Source organism: Ricinus communis, chromosome 3, assembly GCF_019578655.1.
Source record: "Ricinus communis isolate WT05 ecotype wild-type chromosome 3, ASM1957865v1, whole genome shotgun sequence".
In the NCBI taxonomy this organism is placed as follows: Eukaryota; Viridiplantae; Streptophyta; class Magnoliopsida; order Malpighiales; family Euphorbiaceae; genus Ricinus; species Ricinus communis.
Window position 1 is genome coordinate 13831488 of NC_063258.1, and position 18463 is coordinate 13849950.

Genomic DNA, 18463 nt, shown 5'->3' on the forward strand with positions numbered 1-18463 from the left:
AGTTTCATGAGCTAGCTTAATGAAGATAAGAGAAAGTTACTGTGGGCCTACCTAATAACATTCTGGTCCAAATTACATCATTATGTGCAACCCAAACATCAAAATATGCACATTCTCGCTTAGATTAATTGAAAGTAACATGATTTCTCCATCACAGCTTGGATTTGCATCTCGTCCTGCTTGATCATTAAGTCATGCTCCAATGCCACCGGTGAGGCTTGTCAATTATGTTCCGTGATTCCTTAACCGGAAACAAGGTTAATTTTTGTGGATGTACTAATAATACTCGGCCCAATTTACTTCATTATATGCCTCTTAAACATCAACACAAGCATTCTCGCTTGGATTAATTGAACAACATGATTTCTCCATCACATGCTTGGATTTGCATCTCATCCTGCTTGATCATCAAGTCACCCTCTAATGCCATCGGTGAAGCTTATCAATTATGTTCCTATAGTTCCTTAACCGAAACAAGGTTAATTTCACGTGGGCATACCTTATAACACTATGGCCTAATTTACTTCATTTTATGCCTCTTAAACATCAAAACACGTGCATTTCTACTTATATTAATCGAAAGTAGCATGATTTCTCCTTTAGGACTGTGGATTTGCATCTCGTGCTGCTTGATCATCAATTTACGCCTCAATACCACCGATCAAGCTTGACAATTTCATTCTCATGATTCTTAAATAATCAAGCAGGAGGAGAGATAAATCCATGCTCGTAAGGGAGAAATCATGTTATTTTCAATTAATCCAAGCGTTGCTAGGCCCATGCTAATTTTCCATTATTTTTGTTAAATTCGCTCATCAAATTTGGGATGATGAGAGTTGTTGCCTAGTCAACTACTCTCTGGTTCTTGATTTGGCTTTAGTTTATCCAGATTTCCTTATCGATTTATTCAAATTTATCTTATAGTTTCTTTTTTTTATGGAATGAGGGTTTTAAAATATAAAAATGCATGCTACTTTAGGCAAGTTAGCATATTATTTCAATGTAATAACTTGCGGGAAATCAAGTTATCAGTTCTTTTAAGAACTTTACGAACTTATAAACAATCACGTTAGTGAACATAGACTTATCGCTCACGTCCTTTTATTCTTTTGTGCTCTTTATCTGCCCTTATGTTTAAATGAATTTGATTTGATCCTTACGCTTAGTTTTATAAAAGAGAACAAAAAACTTATGATTTCTTTCCTTATTTGATCCAAAATCTTACCTATTTTCTCATTTTGTTTGTTTTTTTTATGCATCTCTTTCTAATCTCTGTCCAATATAATGGTTTTATTTTATTTAGGCAGCATAAGTATGAGTATTGAGTGAAAGTGCTTGGAAGCGGCAATCATAGGCATCGATCCAATGCTTGGACAAATGAGAAAAAAGAAAATTAGTTCAACATCTATTGATATCATTTTTGAATGATCGCGGACAAATCTTCTAGAGGAGAGTGGGAATAATGAGAATCGAGACACGCTAAATATTTTGATGTAGGATTTGCACCATTAGAATCTCCATCATTCCTTATTCCTCTAGTCACGATGACTTCTGATGACAGAAGGATTGGCATAAAGAATCGTGGGAACTTAATTGACAAGCTTGACCGATGGCATTTTGCTTAGCTTAATGATCATAAAATTCAAGCGTAATACAAGCAACAATGCGAGCATTTTGATGTTAGGGCCATATTTAATGAAGAAATTTGGTTCGGAGTATTATCAGGTAGGCCTAGATGAATTCTCTCTTGTTTGTGTTAAGTTGGCCCATAAAATTTGGGACTACAAGAGTTGTTGACCAGTCAACTACTCTCTCGTACTAGAAAAATCGCATACAACTAAATACTTAAGGGCAGTGAACATATTATTTGAGTTCTTTACCTTGTTGAAAATCAAGATATGGGTTCTTTTAAGAACTTTGCAGACTTATCAAGCTCATTCTAGTGAACATAGACTTATCACTTATGTCGTTCCTTTCTTTTGTTTTCTTTGTCGACCTTATGTTTAAGTCAATTCGATTTGATCCTTTTGCTTAGCCGTATGGAAGAAAATAAAGAACTTGTGATTTCTTTCCTTATTAAATCCAAAATCCCATCTATGTTCTCATTTTGTTTATTTCTTTTGTTCCATTCTATCTAATCTCTGTCTAGTTTGATGGTTTGGTTTTATTGGGCAGGCATAAATACAATTGACAAGCTTGATCGGTGGCATTATGGCATGACTTGATGATCTAGCAAGGCAAAATGCAAACACATCCGTGTAAGGGAGAAATCATGTTGCTTTCGATTAATCCAAGTGGGAATGCGTGCATTTTGATGTCTAGGATGCATATAATTATGTAATTTGGATCGGAGTGTTATTAGGTATGCCCATATAAATTCTCCCTTATTTTTGTTAATCTAGCTCATAAAATTTGGGACTATGAGAGTTGTTGACCAGTCAATTAAATTTAGGACTATGAGAGTTGTGGACCAGTCAACTCCTCTTTCTCTAATATGATAGTTTGGTTTTATATGAGGAGCATAAACACGACTGTTAAGAGAAAGCTCATGGAAGCACTAATTATAGGCACTGATTCAATACCTGGACTAATGTGAAGAAAGAAAATTAGTTGATCGAGTATTGATATCAGTCTTCGAATCATTGTAAACAAAACTTTTGGAGCAAAAAGGAACGATGAGAATTAAGGCTTTTTCCTTATACCTCTAGGCACGAGGACTTGTGATGATGCGAGGATTGGTGTAAGGAATCATAGGAATGAAATTGAAAAGCTTGACCAGTAACATTGGGGATTAGCTTGATGATCAAGCAAAACGAGACGTAAATCCATGCATAATAGTGAGAAATCATATGGGTTTCAATTAATCTAAGTGTAATACTAGTTGGAATGTGAGCATTTTAATTTCCGGAATGTATATAAAGAAGTATTTTGGGTCAGGATATTATTAGGTAGGCCCTTACAGATTTACCCTTGCTTTTGTTAAGTTGGCTCACAAAATTTGGGAAAACGGGAGCTGTTGACCAGTCAACTCCTCTTTGATTCTTGATTTGACTTTAGTTTATTCATCCTTCTTTATTTATTTATTTATATTTAGCTTCTTGTTTCTTCATCATATGGAATTAGGGCTTTCACACTATAAAAACTACATGCAACCGAATAATTAAGGCTAGTGAGAATATTGTTTTAGTTTTCTACCTTGTGGGAAATCAAGTTATGCAATCTTGCAAGAACTTTGTAGCCTTATAAAGACCCGCACTAGCAAACCTAGATTTGGAATCGAGGCATGCCATAATATTCCAATTCAACATTTGGACTATTGGGATCTCCACCATTGATAAGAACCCATCAAGCATAAGAAATCCTACTCCAACAAGGAATCCTAATGATGCAAATCCTACTAGCTGAAAGAATCCTATTCTGACAAGGAGTCCTACTATAACTAGGAGTTCTACTCTAACAAGGAGTCCTAATGATATTAGGAGTCTAAATGACATCAAGAATTCAAGTGACCTTAGGAATCCTAATCCAACTAGGATTCAAGATCCACTTCAAATCCATGGAGACCCAACTACAAAGGTCTAAGGCTAAGAAGATAAAAGAAGCTCTCATTGGCCTTATTCAAGACATTTGGGCTAAGGACACATCAAGACTTGAAGAGTTGGATTCAAATTCAAGGCTCATTAATTTAATTCAGTTTATTGGGCTTGAATAAATCTAACATGGGCTTAATGAATATAAAGGAGCATACAGGAGTTTGGGCCTAATTAACTCCAGCAAAGATGGCCCATGCATGTGACTTTGAAGAAACTAGGTTTTCTTACTCCTAATGGGCAGCTACATAGTACTTTAGGAGTATTAGGACTTTGTTTTTAGTTATATTTTTTAGTTTGGATGTTTATCTCTATCCTATTTGAGTTGTAATTCCTTAATAGCTTAGAATTAGGGTTTTCTAAAGGCTATTAAAGCCTAGTACAAATTTTCAAGTTCAATGATTGATTAATGATTAATATATTTTGTGAGTTTATACTCTATTCTTAGTTCTTGTTTAGAGCTAATTCGAACTTATCAAGCAATTCATTGTTTGTGGCATTTAAATCCAACTTATCAATTTAGAATCCACATTAAATTGTGGTGTCTTCTATCTTTAATACCTTAGTTTTAATAGTTTAATATACTTGAAGGGTCCAAGGTTTCCATTGATCTAGTTCTAGATAGACCTTGGGCAATGATATCAAACTTGCATACAGGTTTAATCCTTTAATATATATTAGGTTTTGTATTCTTGTTTAAATGTAAATCTTACTTAACAAGGAGTTGATCTATCACTGTGGCATACTTGCAATTAGGGTTTAAGGGACTTAGTTTTCCTAAGGTTCTAATTCTTGATCATCTTTCTAAAAAATTTGCCTTCTAACTTTTCTTAAGGGTTGACCCGAATTGGTTTTTGGGGTTTTCATGTTAATGTGTTGGGGGTTCGCAATACAAAAGGGGTTCTCAAGCTTATTCGTGGAGGTTATGGAATGAGGACTTTTGCATTATAAAAAGCGCACGCAACTGAATACTTAAGGCGAATGGGCATATTATTTCAATTTTCTACCTTGCGGGAAATCAAGTTTTGGGTTCTTTCAAGAGCTTTATGGACTTATCAACACTCGCGCTCATGAGCCTAGACTTATCGCTCACATTCTTCTTTACTTTATTGTTTTGTTGATCGTGTATTGATATCATTGATATGGAACCTCCATGAATAAGCTTGAGAACCCCTTTTGAATTGCGGACCCCAACATATTAACATGAAAACCTAAGAGCCTATTCAGTTCAACCCCTAAAAAAGATTAGAAAACAGATTACTGAGAAAGATGATCAAGAATTAGAATTTAGAAAACTTGTTCCTAGATTCCAATTTCGAAACACTCCATAAGAATATGATCAATCTACTTGAATGTTTCTTAGGCATGCATTCTACATAAGAACACAAAGACAAAGCAAACAAGCTTTAAGGTAAAAATACCAATTATCATTCAATTTTTAACTTCAACTTTTTTAATTCATTACATTAAAATTCGTACTAGCCTTATATAGGCCTTAGAAAACCCTAAATCTTAACTAATAAGAATTTACTCCAACATCTGATGTAGGTTAAAGATAACCTTTCTAACTAAAAGAAATAACTTAAACGAAGTCCTAATTAGGTTAAAATACATGTGTGGCTGCCCAAAATAAGCCATAAAATCCTAGTTTACATAAGTCATGTAGATGGACCTCACAACATAAGCCAAGTTGGGCACAAAGTCTTCATATGCTCCAATTATGCTTTTTTGATCTTTTTAAGCTAATTAGATTCATTCAAGCACAATAAAATAAATTAGATTAATGATCCTTGAACTTAAATCCAATTCTTCAAGCCTTGATATGTCCTTAGCCTAAATGTCTTGGATAAGCTCATTGACTTACAATTTGAATCGAACTAGGACTCCCAGTTAAATTACGATTCCTGATTAAATTAGGATTTCTTTTGTTGCTTAAACTCCTAATATCATGAAGACTCATTGCAGGATTATGATTCCTAGTTGAAAGGACTCCTTATTTGATTAGGAACGTCAAGAATCGAGGCACGCCCAAATATTCTGATTCAAGATTTGCACCATTAGGATCTTCATCCTTCCTTATTCCTATGATCGGTGAATGCAATTAAAAAGCTTGATCGGTGGCATTAGGCTTAGCTTGATGATCAAGCAAGAGAGACGTAAATCCAAGCGCATAAGGAAGAAATTATATTATTTTCGATTAATCCAAGCATAATACAAGCCAGAATTCTAGCACTTTGATGTTTGAAATGCATATAGGAAGTAATTTGGGTTGGAGAATTTTTAGGCAGGCCCACTAGAATTTACCCTTATTTTTATTAAGCTAGCTCATAAAATTTGGGGCTACTAGAGTTGTTGCCAAGTTAACTCCTCTCTTGTTCTTAATTCGACTTTAGTTTATTAATCTTTATTTCTTTATTTATTCATATTTAGCTTTTGGTGTATTCTTATGGAATAAGGGCTTTCAGACAATAAAGATCACATGCAGCTGAATACTTGAGGCTAATAGGCATATTATTTTAGTTTTCTACATTACAGGAAATTAAGTTATAGGTTCTTTTAAGAAATTTGTGGACTTACCAACATTCTCGCTAGGGAGCATAGACTTATCCCTCACGTTCTTTCTTTCTCTTGTGTTCTTTGTTATTCTTCTGTTTAAATCAATTCGATTTGATCCTTACACTTAGCCGTATGGAAGAGAACAAAGAACATGTGATTTCTTTCCTTATCGGATATGAAATCCTACCTATATTCTCATTCTTTTGTCTTTTTTTTGTCTCTCTTCCTAAACTCTATTTAGTATGTTTATTTGGTTTTATATCAGGAGCATATACACGAGTGTTGAATGAAAGCGCCTGGAAGGGGCAATCATAGGCACTGATCCAATGCTTCAATAATTGCAAAGAAAAATATTAGTTGATCGTGTATTAATATCATTCTTCGAATGATCGCGAGAGGAATATTTTAGAGAAAAGAGGAAATGTCAAGAATCGAGGCATGCCTAAACATATTGACTCGGATTTGCACTATTAGGATCTCCATTCTTCCTTTTCTCTGTGTACGAGGACTGATGCAAGGTTGGGCATAAGGAATCATGGGAACACAATTAACAAGCTTGACGAGTAGCATTGGGGCTTACTTTGATGATCAAGTAGGAGAGACATAAATCCACCCGCATAAGGGGAAATCATGTTGTTTTCGATTAATCCAAGCGTAATACAAGCCGAAATTTGAGCTCTTTGATGTTTGAAATGCATATAATGAAATAATTTGGATCGAAGTGTTAGCTAGGCTTACACGACTTTATCCTTATTTTTGTTAAACTAGCTTATAAATTTGGGACTACGAGAATTGTTTCCCAGTCAACTCCTCTCTCGTTCTTGATTTGACTTTAATTTATTAATCTTTATTTATTCATTTATTCATATTTAGCTTCTAGTCTTTTCTGCTTATGGAATGAGGACTTTCGCACTATAAAAACCGCACACAACCGAATACTTGAGGCTAATGAGCCTATTATTCTAGTTTTTTACTTTACAGGAAATAAAGTTATGTGTTCTTTCAAGAAATTTGTCGACTTATCAACACTTGTGCGAGTGAGCATAGACTTATTCCTCATATCCTTCCTTTCTCTTATGTTCTTTGTCTACGCTTGTTTTAAATCTATTCTATTTGATCCTCACACTTATTTGTATGGAAGAGAATAAAGAACATGTGATTTCTTTCCTTATCGGATTTGAATTCCTACTTGTATTCTTATTTTATTTGTTTTTTTTGTGTCCCTCTTTCTAATCTCTATGTATTATGTTGGTTTGGTTTTATTTGGGGAGCATGAACACTAGTGTTGTGTGAATACCTGTGGAAGTAGCAATTATAGGCACCGATAAAATGCTTCAACGAATGCAAAGAAAGAAAATTTGTTGATCATGTATTGATATCGTTATTCGAATGATCATGAAGGAATCTTTTATATGAAAGAAGGAATGCCGAGAATGGAGGCATGCCCAAATATTCTGACTCGGATTTGCACCATTAGGATCTCCATCCTCCCTTGTTCCTCTAGGCACGATGACTCCTGATGGCACAAGGTTGGGCATAAGGATTAATGGGAACACAATTAACAAGCTTGACCAATGGCATTAGGGCTTAGCTTGATGATCAAGGAGGAGAGACGTAAATCCACATGCGTAAAGGAGTAATCAGGTTGTTTTCGATTAATCCAAACATAATACAAGCCAAAATTCGAGTGCTTTGATGTTTGAAATGCATATAATGAAGTAATTTTGGTCGGAGTATTTTTAGGTAGGCCCACCCGAATTTACCCTTATTTTTATAAAGCTGGCTCAGAAAATTTAAGACTGTGAGAATTGTTGCCTAAACAACTCCTCTCTTATTCTTTATTTGACTTTAGTTTATTAATCCTTATTTATTTATTTATTTATTCATATTTAGCTTCTAGTCTCTTCTTATGGAATGAGGGCTTTCACACTATAAAAATCACACGCAACTGAATAGTTGAGGCTAATGAGCATATTATTTGAGTTTTCTACCTTGTAGAAAATCAAGTTATGGGTTCTTTCAAGAAATTTGTGGACTTATCAACACTGGCACTAGCGAGCATAGATTTATCCCTCACGTCCTTCCTGTCTCTTGTGTTCTTTGTCTATGCTTGTGTTTAAACAATTTGATTTGATCCTTATGCTTAACAGTATGGAAGAGAACAAAAGACATGTGATTTCTTTCCTTATCAAATATGAAATCCTACCTATATTCTGATTCTTTTCTTTTGCGTCTCTCTTTCTAATCTCTATCTAGTATGTTTGTTTGGTTTTATATAAGGAGCATAAACACAAGTGTTGAGTGAAAGCGTATGGAAGTGGTAATCATAGGCACCGATCCAATGCTTACAGGAATGTAAAGAAAGAAAATTAGTTGATCGTGCACTGAGATCATTCTCCAAATAATCGCGGAGGAATCTTTTAGAGGTAAGAAGGAAAGCCGAGAATTGAATCATGCCCAAATATTTTAAATCAGGATTCGTACCATTAGGATCTTCATCCTTCCTTCTTCCTCTAAGCACGAGGACTCATGTAAAGTGAGTTGTTGAATATTGAATATTTTAGAGTTAATTCTCCTTTTTTGTTCTTTATGAACTTGGTGAATTTATCCAGTGAAGGCTTGGTAATTTACAAATTTAGTTTAATCTAAATTTGTATTTATGTTAAACAGCCTTTAATTCTTTATAAATATGGTACTTAAGTACAAGTTATTTAAGGGTCCTATTGGGAATTAGAGTTTCTTTGCTTGATTAGGTAAACGATCCTTGGTGAAGACATCAACATTGAATACGGGTTTGGCACAAGTTATCCACGTTCGTATCAACCAGCCTAGGAAAGGGTATGGAAAGCTTGAAGATGATGGATAAGAGTTGCTAGATCAAGGCCAAATAAAAGAAGCTAAGGATCTTGAAGAATATGAACATAGAGAGCAAGATCAAGTGCAATGGTCTAAGGATCCAAAAGCCTTGCCACAAGGCCCTATTACTAGATTAAGAGCTAAAAAGTATCAAGAGACCTTAACAAAGCATATCTAAGGCTTAGCATTCCACATGTGGGCAGACCAAGGAGATTATTTGAGACAAGATAGTGTAGGTCACATCTCTTTATATTATAAGTCGAAGTTCAAGATGCGCCAGTTCTACAAGCCACATTTGGGCTTTAGTTTAAGCTTCTTATATGGGCCTATTTAGCTTACACTTAAATAAGGCCCATGCGCATGATTTATTTTTAGATTAGGGTTTTCTTTAGTTGCTCTGGGCAGCTACTTATGTGTTTTAGCTTAATTAGGAATTGTCTTTAGTTATCTTTTAATTAGGAAGATTATCTCTATCCTTTTGAGATATATTTCCTAAGTAAGGTAGGATTCGGGTTTTTTAGGCTTATAAAGCCTAAAACGAATTCCTTTATAGATTTTGACTTATCAATAATATTTAAAGTAATTTTCCTTTCAAGAACTTTACGCACATATGAAGAACTGAACTAGCAAACCTAGAGTTATTGCTCATGTCCTTCCTTTCTTTTATGTTCTTTGTCTACTCTTGTGTTTAAATCAATTCGATTTGATCCTTACGCTTAGCCATATGGAAGAGAATTGGGCTTTATTAAACTTAACTCTCCATGTGGATTTGGTGCTTTGGTCCAAATATCTTGAATAAGCCCATTTAAGGCCTCCTTCATTCTTTTGGCTCTACCCCTTGTAATTGGGCCTCTCTTGACATTTGGGCTTAGAACATGATCTCCTTGACTTGGTTGGCTACTTGGCTCCTTGGGCTTTAGGTTTGCATTAGTTCCTCTAGGCACGATGGCTTCTTATGACATGAGGATTGGCATAAAGAATCATAGAAACTTAATTGACAAGCTTAACTGGTAGCATTGAGGCTTAGCTTGATGATCAAGCAGGACTAGATGTAAATCCATGCTCGTAAGGGAGAAATATGAATATAAGTGAGTAAATAAAGAAAGAACTAGAGGCTAAATATGAATAAATAAATAAAGAAAGATGAATAAATTGAAGTCCAATTAAGAACAAGAAAGGGGTTGATTGGTCAACAACTCTCGTGGTTCCAAATTTTATGACCCAGCTTTATAGCTTTAAGGTTTAAAAACCAATTATCATTTAGCTTCAGCTTCAACTTAATTTTTTTATTACATCAAAATTCATACTAGCCTTATATAGGCCTTAGAAAACCCTAAATCTTAACTTATAAGAATTTACATCTCATATAGGATAAAGATAACCTTCCTAACTAAAAGAGATAACTTAAACAAAGTCCTAATTAAGTTAAAATACATGTGTGGCTGCCCATAATAAGCCATAAAACCCTAATTTACGTAAGTCATGTAGATATGACTCATAACATAAGCCAAGTTAGGCTCAAAGTCTTCATATGCTCCAATTAAGTTTTTTAGTCTTTTTAAGCCCAATTAGATTCATTCAAGCCTAATAAGCTAAATTAGATTAATGAGCCTTGAACTTAAATCTAATTCTTCAAGCCTTAAAGTGTCCTTAGCCTAAAATTCTTAGATAGGCTCATTGACTTTTAATTTGAATCGAACTAGGACTCCTAGTTGAATTAGGATTTCTTTCATTGCTTGAACTCCTAATATCATCAGGACTCCTTGCAGGATTAGAATTCCTAGTTGAGTTGACACTCCTTTAGGATTCCTTGAGCTAGTAGGATTTGTATCATCAAGGCTCCTTTTTGGAGTAGGAATTCATTATACTAGTTTGGTCAGTATCCTAAGAAGACCAACCTGAGCGAAGCTAACAAAATGGAGGTAACTCACTAGCCTTTTGGTTGGGGCTTTGTTACTTAGTTACGACTTCTTCCTTCATTTCAAGAATATTTGCTGACTAGAGGTGATCCTTTGGTTGCTAGGTGCACACCTAATGTGCAAATGAAGGAGGACAACATATTCCATAATAGATGCCATGTTCAGGGTAAGACATGCAATGTCATTAATGATAGTGATAGTTATACAAACATAGCTAGCACTTTGATGGTAGAGAAATTGATAGGAAATCATCATCTCAGCAGCCATACACCCCAATAACTATTTAGTTATGATACATATGGAATGCAAGAAAACACCCTCCAATCATAATGATTCCAAAACCCAATGATCTCCTCAATTGAAGTTAGGGAAATCTAGTTCCAGCAAACCAAGTATGATTTGAAAAGTTAAGAATCAAACATAAGATTTTGGTTAGAGAATGCTACAAACTAAAAATAGTTTGATAAGTTCAAAGTTCATGCAAGAACTTAAGCAAAAACACTCACAAAGAGTAAATGAAGATTATCATTCATCAATTGATTTTTACAAATGAATTTGGCTTTGATATTTATAGCCAAAACAAGACAAAGAACCCTAAATGGATGTCTTTTGAGCTTTCCCATGTTTTCCCCTTTAATCCTCATTAAAACTCATTAAAAGTGGTTGTTTTTACATTAATGTCACTCATTTTGTAACTCCTAAATGACAACTAATCATGTGCATCCATTTTGTAACTCCAAATTATAACTAATCATGTGCTTCCATTGTGTAACTCCAAATGACAACTAATCACACCCCTTAAGAAAACCTAATAAAAATGAAAATAAAAAGGCTTCAAATGAATTTTATTAGACCTTTGAGTTCAACCCAAATTTATTGCACTAAACTGATGATTTTGGTCCCTTTTTGCAATCTTAAGCCTTGGGCTAAGCCTTGTTGTGTTTGAACACTCCAAATATCTTTAATTAAGTCCAACAGAGCTTCTTGCATTGGATCTCCTTCAAAGCTTAAAGTATCATTTGTAGTTTTTGTCTTGTTGCATCATTCCCTCTCTCATTGTAAGGATTCATCCTCGAATCAGCCTCATTGTCAACTTTATCACCTACATCAAATAAAGAAAGATCAGTAACATTAAAAGAAGCACTCCAATTTCCATACTCACTTGGAAAATCTAGCTTGTAGGCATTATCATTAATTCTTTCAAGAACTTGGAATAGCCCATCCCCTCTTGGCATTAACTTAGACTTCCTTTGGCTTGGAAATCTACCCTTCTTCAAATTGATTCAAATCTACTCACCCGGCTCAAATACAACTTTCTTTCTCCCTTTGTGTGTTACTTTTCATATTGTTGATTTCTTTTCTCTATTTGAGCATGCACCTTCTCATGTAAGCTTTTAACAAATTATGTTTTTGCTTGCCTTCAAAATTAGCCTCATCAATGGGTAAACGCAGAAATCCATACGAGTTAATGGATTCAACCCAAATACAACCTTTGCATAGACATTCATTTTTCTTTCACTCTCATCTCCCTTGTTTTCTCTCACCTTGTTTTTCCCATTACACTCACTTTTACCACTTACTTCACCTTTTTATTTTCTCACTACTTCTTGCTCCCTTCCAAATTTTTCCCCATATGAAGTTTCAGGCTCTTCATATTATTGTTTAATTCTCATTTGATTATCAAAAATGGCATTGGGAGTGATGGTTCAAGATTGAACTTTTGTCCATCAATAGTCAAGGAATATCGATTCTTGAACCCATCATAAATCACACGCCTATCATATATCATATTGCCAAGGTCTTCCCAACAAAAAATGTCCAGCATACATGGAAACCACATCATAAAGCACCTTATCCTTATATCTCCCAATGGAAAAAGAATTAGTACTTAATTATTTACCTTCACAACACCACTATCATTCAACCATTGCAACTTGTAAGACCTTGGGTGTTTGGTAGTTGGTAATTTCAATTTCTCCACAAGCAAAGTACTAGCAATATTAGTATAACTTCCACTATCAATAATCGTGTTACATAGCTTACTAGCAATTAATAATAATGAGTATTAAACAAATTCTTATGCTGCTCTCCATGTTCATCATATTTACATTGCAAATTAAGTGTGCGTTATACTACTAACATATTCCCTTTACCAGAGAAAACATCACTAACATCCTCTGAAGTTGGCATGTCATCATTCTCATCATCATTTTTATTTTCACTTTCAGATTAAATAATTCCATCTCTAACAATCATGGTCCTTTTATTAGGGCAATCATGTGTATAATGACCATGTCTAAGATACTTAAAACACTTCAAGTTTCTAGATTGATTAGCTTGATTCTCAACTTTATTTTTGCTGCCTATTTCATTTTTATTCTTATTCTCATCCACTTTAGGCTTAGCAAATTTATTATCCTTTTTACTGTAATTTAATTTCTAAGTAGAAGAACTAGAACTCGAATTAAATTTTGGAATCAAACTTACTTGGACCTTTTCGCTTGAGTTGCCTTTCAATTTTCATTGCCACATTCACCATGTCCTCAAGTTCTACATAATGTTGTAACTTCATAAGATCAACAATATTCTTGTTTAGGCCATTCAAGAATCTTGCCATGGTAGCCTCTCTATCCTCCTCCACATTTGCTTTAATTATAACTATTTCCATTTCTTTGTGGTACTCCTCCACACTCATGGTTCCTTGCCTTAGAGTTTGCAATCTATGATGCAAATCTCTATAGTAATGGTTAAGAATGAACCTCTTCCTCATGATTCATTTCATCTCCATTCATGTCCTTATAGGTCTTTATCCATTTCATCTCCTTTCCATATAGAATTGATGCCACCAAACACTAGCGTAATCATAAAACTCAATGACGATAAGTTTTACCTTCTTCTCCTCCAAATAGTTATGGCATTTGAAGATCATCACCACCTTTTGCTCCCATTCCAAGTAGACATTAGGATCATTCTTTCCTTAAAAGGAAGGAATTTTCATTTTGATGCTACCTAGGTTGTGATCTACACCATCTTGCCTTGATCTCCTATTGTGTCTCCTAGGATGGCCATAAAAACACTCCCTCATGTGTTTCTCTCAATTAAAATGTCACATCACTCGTGTTCCACTCAAGGTTTGGCTTTTCTCAATGCTAGTCTCACCACTATTGCCTTTTACCTCTTGCTTTTGCTTTAGGTTCTTGGATGAATTAATCACCTAAACAAATCAAATTAGATTATGGAAATTCAATGGAGTGGAAAGAAAACGTTGGTCTAGATCAAGTTGTTAGGTAAGGCCAAATTTAAAGTAGCTGAACACAAGAAAACATTAAAAGACAACAATAGAATAGGTTTTTATGCCACTTAAACCTTCTTTTGTTTGATCTTTTGATTTGTTTTTATTTTATTATGATAATAACAAAACTGAAAAGAAATTAAGAACAATACAAAGAGATTAACAAGAAGAGACAATAAAAATTTATTTTATGAACACAAAGGTGTAAACTTTAAAAGAAAGCGTACTTAGAAGGACACAAAATTGAAACCAAAAGAATTCGGCATAAATAAAGAAAAAGTGAAGAAGATAAGAAACTTCAATAACACACAAAACACAAAGATAAGCAAACCTCAACTTAAAGCAAGCTCTGATACTAAATGATAGGAAATCACCATCTTAGCAACCATACAAACCAATAACTATTTACTTATGATACATATGGAATGCAAGAAAACACCCTCCAATCAAGATGATTCTAAAACCCAAGGATCTCCTTAAGTGAAGTTAGAGAAATCTAGTTCCAATAATGAAACTAGCACTTGAATTCAACTCCAAACGCCACAAACCAAGTATGATTTGATAAGTTAAAAATCAAACACAAGATTTTGGTTAGAGAAGGCTGCAAATTAAAAATAGTTAGATAAGTTCAAAGTTTATGTAAGAACTTAAGCAAAAACACTCACAAAGAGCAAATAAAGATTATCATTCATCAATTGATTTTTACAAATGAATTTGGCTTTTATATTTATAGACAAAACAAGACAAAGAACCCTAAATGGATGCCTTTTAAGCTTTTCTATGTTTTTCCCATTAATCCTCATTAAAACTCATTAAAAGTGGTTATTTTTACATTGGTGTCACTCATTTTGCAACTCCTAAATGACAACTAATCATGTGCATCCATTTTATAACTCCAAATTATAACTAATCATGTGCATCCATTGTGTAACTCCAAATGACAACTAATCACACCCCAACTTAAGAAAACCTAATAAAAATGAAAATAAAAAGGCTTTAAATGAATTTTATTGGACCTTTGAGTTCAACCCAAATTTATTGCACTAAATTGATGATTTTGGTCCCTTTTTGCAATCCTAGGCCTTAGGCTAAGCCTTGTTGTGTTTTAACACTCCAAATATCCTTAATTTAAGCCCAACAAAGCTTCTTGCATCCTTTTAGACTTGGATCTTGTCATAAGACCTCCTTGAAAGCTTAAAGGATCATTTGTAGTTCTTATTTTTGTTGTATCAGCAATTGGGATTCAATCTTATTCCACATCTAAAACCTTATAAATTATTATGGTTAAACAACTATGGTGAGAAAGAAGTGAATAAGTAGGTTATTGTGACTTTCACTATTGGGAAGTCTTCAGATGAAGTGCTATGTGATGTAGTGCCAATGCATGCTAGCCATATCTTGCTTGGTAGGCCATGGCAATTTGATAAAAGGGTTATCCATGATGGGTTCCTTAATAGATACTCTTTTGTTAAAGATGGAAGAAAAGTCACACTAATACCTCTTTCTCCAAAAGAAGTGTCTAATGACCAATGTAAATTGGAGAGAGAAAGGAGCGAGGGTGAAAGTAGCAAAATTGAGGAAGAAAAATTCAGGAGTGTTAAACGTACAAAAGAGAATGAGGTTCAGCCTAGAGAGAAAAATAAGAAAAAGGGGAGCTTTTGGCTAGGGAAAGTGAGATAGGACATGCATTTCACTCCAGTAAGTTGAACACTACTGAACTTGGTCTATCCTTGCCGAGTGCATTTACGAACCTTTTACAGGAATTTGTTGATGTCTTTCCCGAGGAGATGCCAAGTGGTTTACCACCTCAAAGAGGGATTGAGCATCAAATAGACTTCACTCCAGGGGCTGCCATACTAAATAGACCAGCCTATTGAAGTAATCCAGATAAGACAAAGGAGCTTCAAAGGCAAGTAGATGAATTGATGTCTAAAAGGTATTTGTGAGAGAGCTTAAGTCCTTATGCTATTCCAGTCATTTTGGTTCCGAAAAAGGATGGCACTTGGAGAATATATGTGGACTACCATGCAATTATTAAAATAACGATAAAGTATCGTCATCCTATCCCTAGGTTAGATGATATGCTGGATGAGTTGCATGGTGAGTAAGATTTATTTGCATTTCGAATATTATCAAATTCGCATGAAAGTTAGGGATGAGTTTAAAACATCATTTAAAACTAAGTATGGTTTGTATGAGAGGCTTGTAATGCCATTTGGGCTTATTAATGCATTTAACACTTTCATGAGGTTAATGAACCATGTATTGCATGAATTTCATGGTAAATTTGTAGTTGTATATTTTGATGATATTCTAATCTATTCTAAGTCTTTTGATGATCATGTTATGCCTGTGTGTAGGGTCTTAGATGTTCTTAGAAGAGAAAAATTGTTTTAAGTAAAAAGAAGTGTAGTTTTGCATGGATAGAGTAATATTTTTAGGTTTTGTTGTTAATTCTAAAGGTGTAGATGTTGATGAGGAAAGATGCAAGCAATTAAGGAATTTGAGCACTATCAACATTAGTGAAGTTAGGAATTTTTATGGTCTTACTAGTTTTTATATAAGGTTTACTAGGGACTTTAGTAGCATTGCCGCACTATTGAATGAGATTGTCAAGAAGAATATTCGGTTCAATTGGGGCGATGCACAAGAAAATGCTTCTAATTTGCTATAAGATAGATTGTGTAATGCTTCTTTGCTGATTTTACCTAACTTTGACAAAATCTTTAAGGTTAAATGTGATGCAAGAACAAAGACCCTACGCACATGCATTAGTGTTGGGCTGTTTTGATGCAAGAACAAAGGCCAAATTACTATTTTAGTGAAAAGCTAAATGGTGCAGCACTTTGATACCCAACATATGACAAAGAACTCTATGCTTTGGTTCGTGCTTTGCATACATGGCAACACTACCTGTAGCCTAAGGAGTTTGTCATACATACAAATCATGAGAGTTTGAAGCATCGCAAGAGGCAAGACAAGTTGAACCAAAGACATGCAAAGTGGATGGATTTTATTGAGACATTCCCATATATGATCAAGTATAAGGAAGGTAAGGAGAATGTGGTCGCTGATGTATTATCCCGAAGGTATGCTTTGCTTAATACTCTTAATTCTAAATTGTTAGGTTTAGGGTTTATTAAAGAGTTGTATTTGAATTACAATGACTTTGGTATTGTGTTTAATACTTGTGCTAATGGGGCTGCCTTTAATGATTTTTATGTATTTGATGGATATCTTTACAAAAAGAATCGCCTATGCATTTCTAGTTGTTCTATGTATGAGATACTTGTTAAAGAGGCACATGCGGGCGGTTTAATCGGTCATTTTAGGGTGCATAAGACTTATGACATCTTGATTGAACATTTCATTTCACCTTGCATGAAACGTGATGTGAATAACATGTGTGGTCGATGCATTGTAGGTTTAAAGACTAAGTCTAAATTGCAACCCTATAGGTTATATACTCCTTTGCCTATTCCTGATGTTCCTTGTACAAATTTATCTGTGAATTTTGTACGTGGATTGCCTAGGACTAGGAAGGGCCGACATAGTATATTTGTTCTTATGGATCGATTTAGTAAGATGGCTCACTTTATACCATGCCATAAAATAGATGATGCTACTTACATTGTTGAATTGCTTTATAGGGAATTTTGCGATTGCATGGAGTTCCAAGAACCATTGTAAGTGACAGGGATGTTAAATTCTTAAGTCAATTTTAGCATGTGTTATGGGTAAGTTAGGCATTATTGTATTATACTACTTGCCAAATCGAAGTTGTTAATAGAACTATGATTCAACTGCTTCATTCTTTAATTTCTAGGAATTTTCAATCTTGGTAGGATCTTTTGCCATATGTGGAGTTTGCATATAGTAGGGTTGTTCATAGGACTACACATTATTCTCCATTTAAAATTGTTTATGGTTTTAATCCATTAACTCTTATTGATATAGTTCCTTTGCCTCTTAACAAGCTTGTTAGTGTTAATGGTTCTTCTAAGGCAGATTTGGTTAAAGGATTACATGAATAAGTTAAAGAGAGGATTGAGAAGCAAAATACTAGAGTAGCTGAAAGGGTTAACAAAGGAAGAAGGCCAATGGTGTTCCAACCTGGTGATTGGAACCAGGGTTTGGGTGCATTTTCACAAGGAAAGGTTTCCAAATCAAAGAAAGCCAAAGCTAAGTCCAAGGGGTGATGGACCGTTTCAAGTACTTGAGAGGATCAACAATAATACTTAGAAAATTGA

The 18463-nt window shown here is 34.4% G+C and overlaps 1 protein-coding gene across 1 annotated transcript; it reads left to right on the forward strand.

Annotated features, from left to right (window-relative positions):
* Positions 1-17219: 17219 nt before the first annotated feature.
* LOC125369551 lies at positions 17220-18247 on the forward strand. The gene is made up of 3 exons (XM_048372322.1): positions 17220-17729; positions 17864-17899; positions 18059-18247. The coding sequence occupies exons 1-3, from the start codon at positions 17220-17222 to the stop codon at positions 18245-18247; spliced, it is 735 nt and encodes a 244-aa protein (XP_048228279.1).
* The last annotated feature ends 216 nt before the right edge of the window (positions 18248-18463 follow it).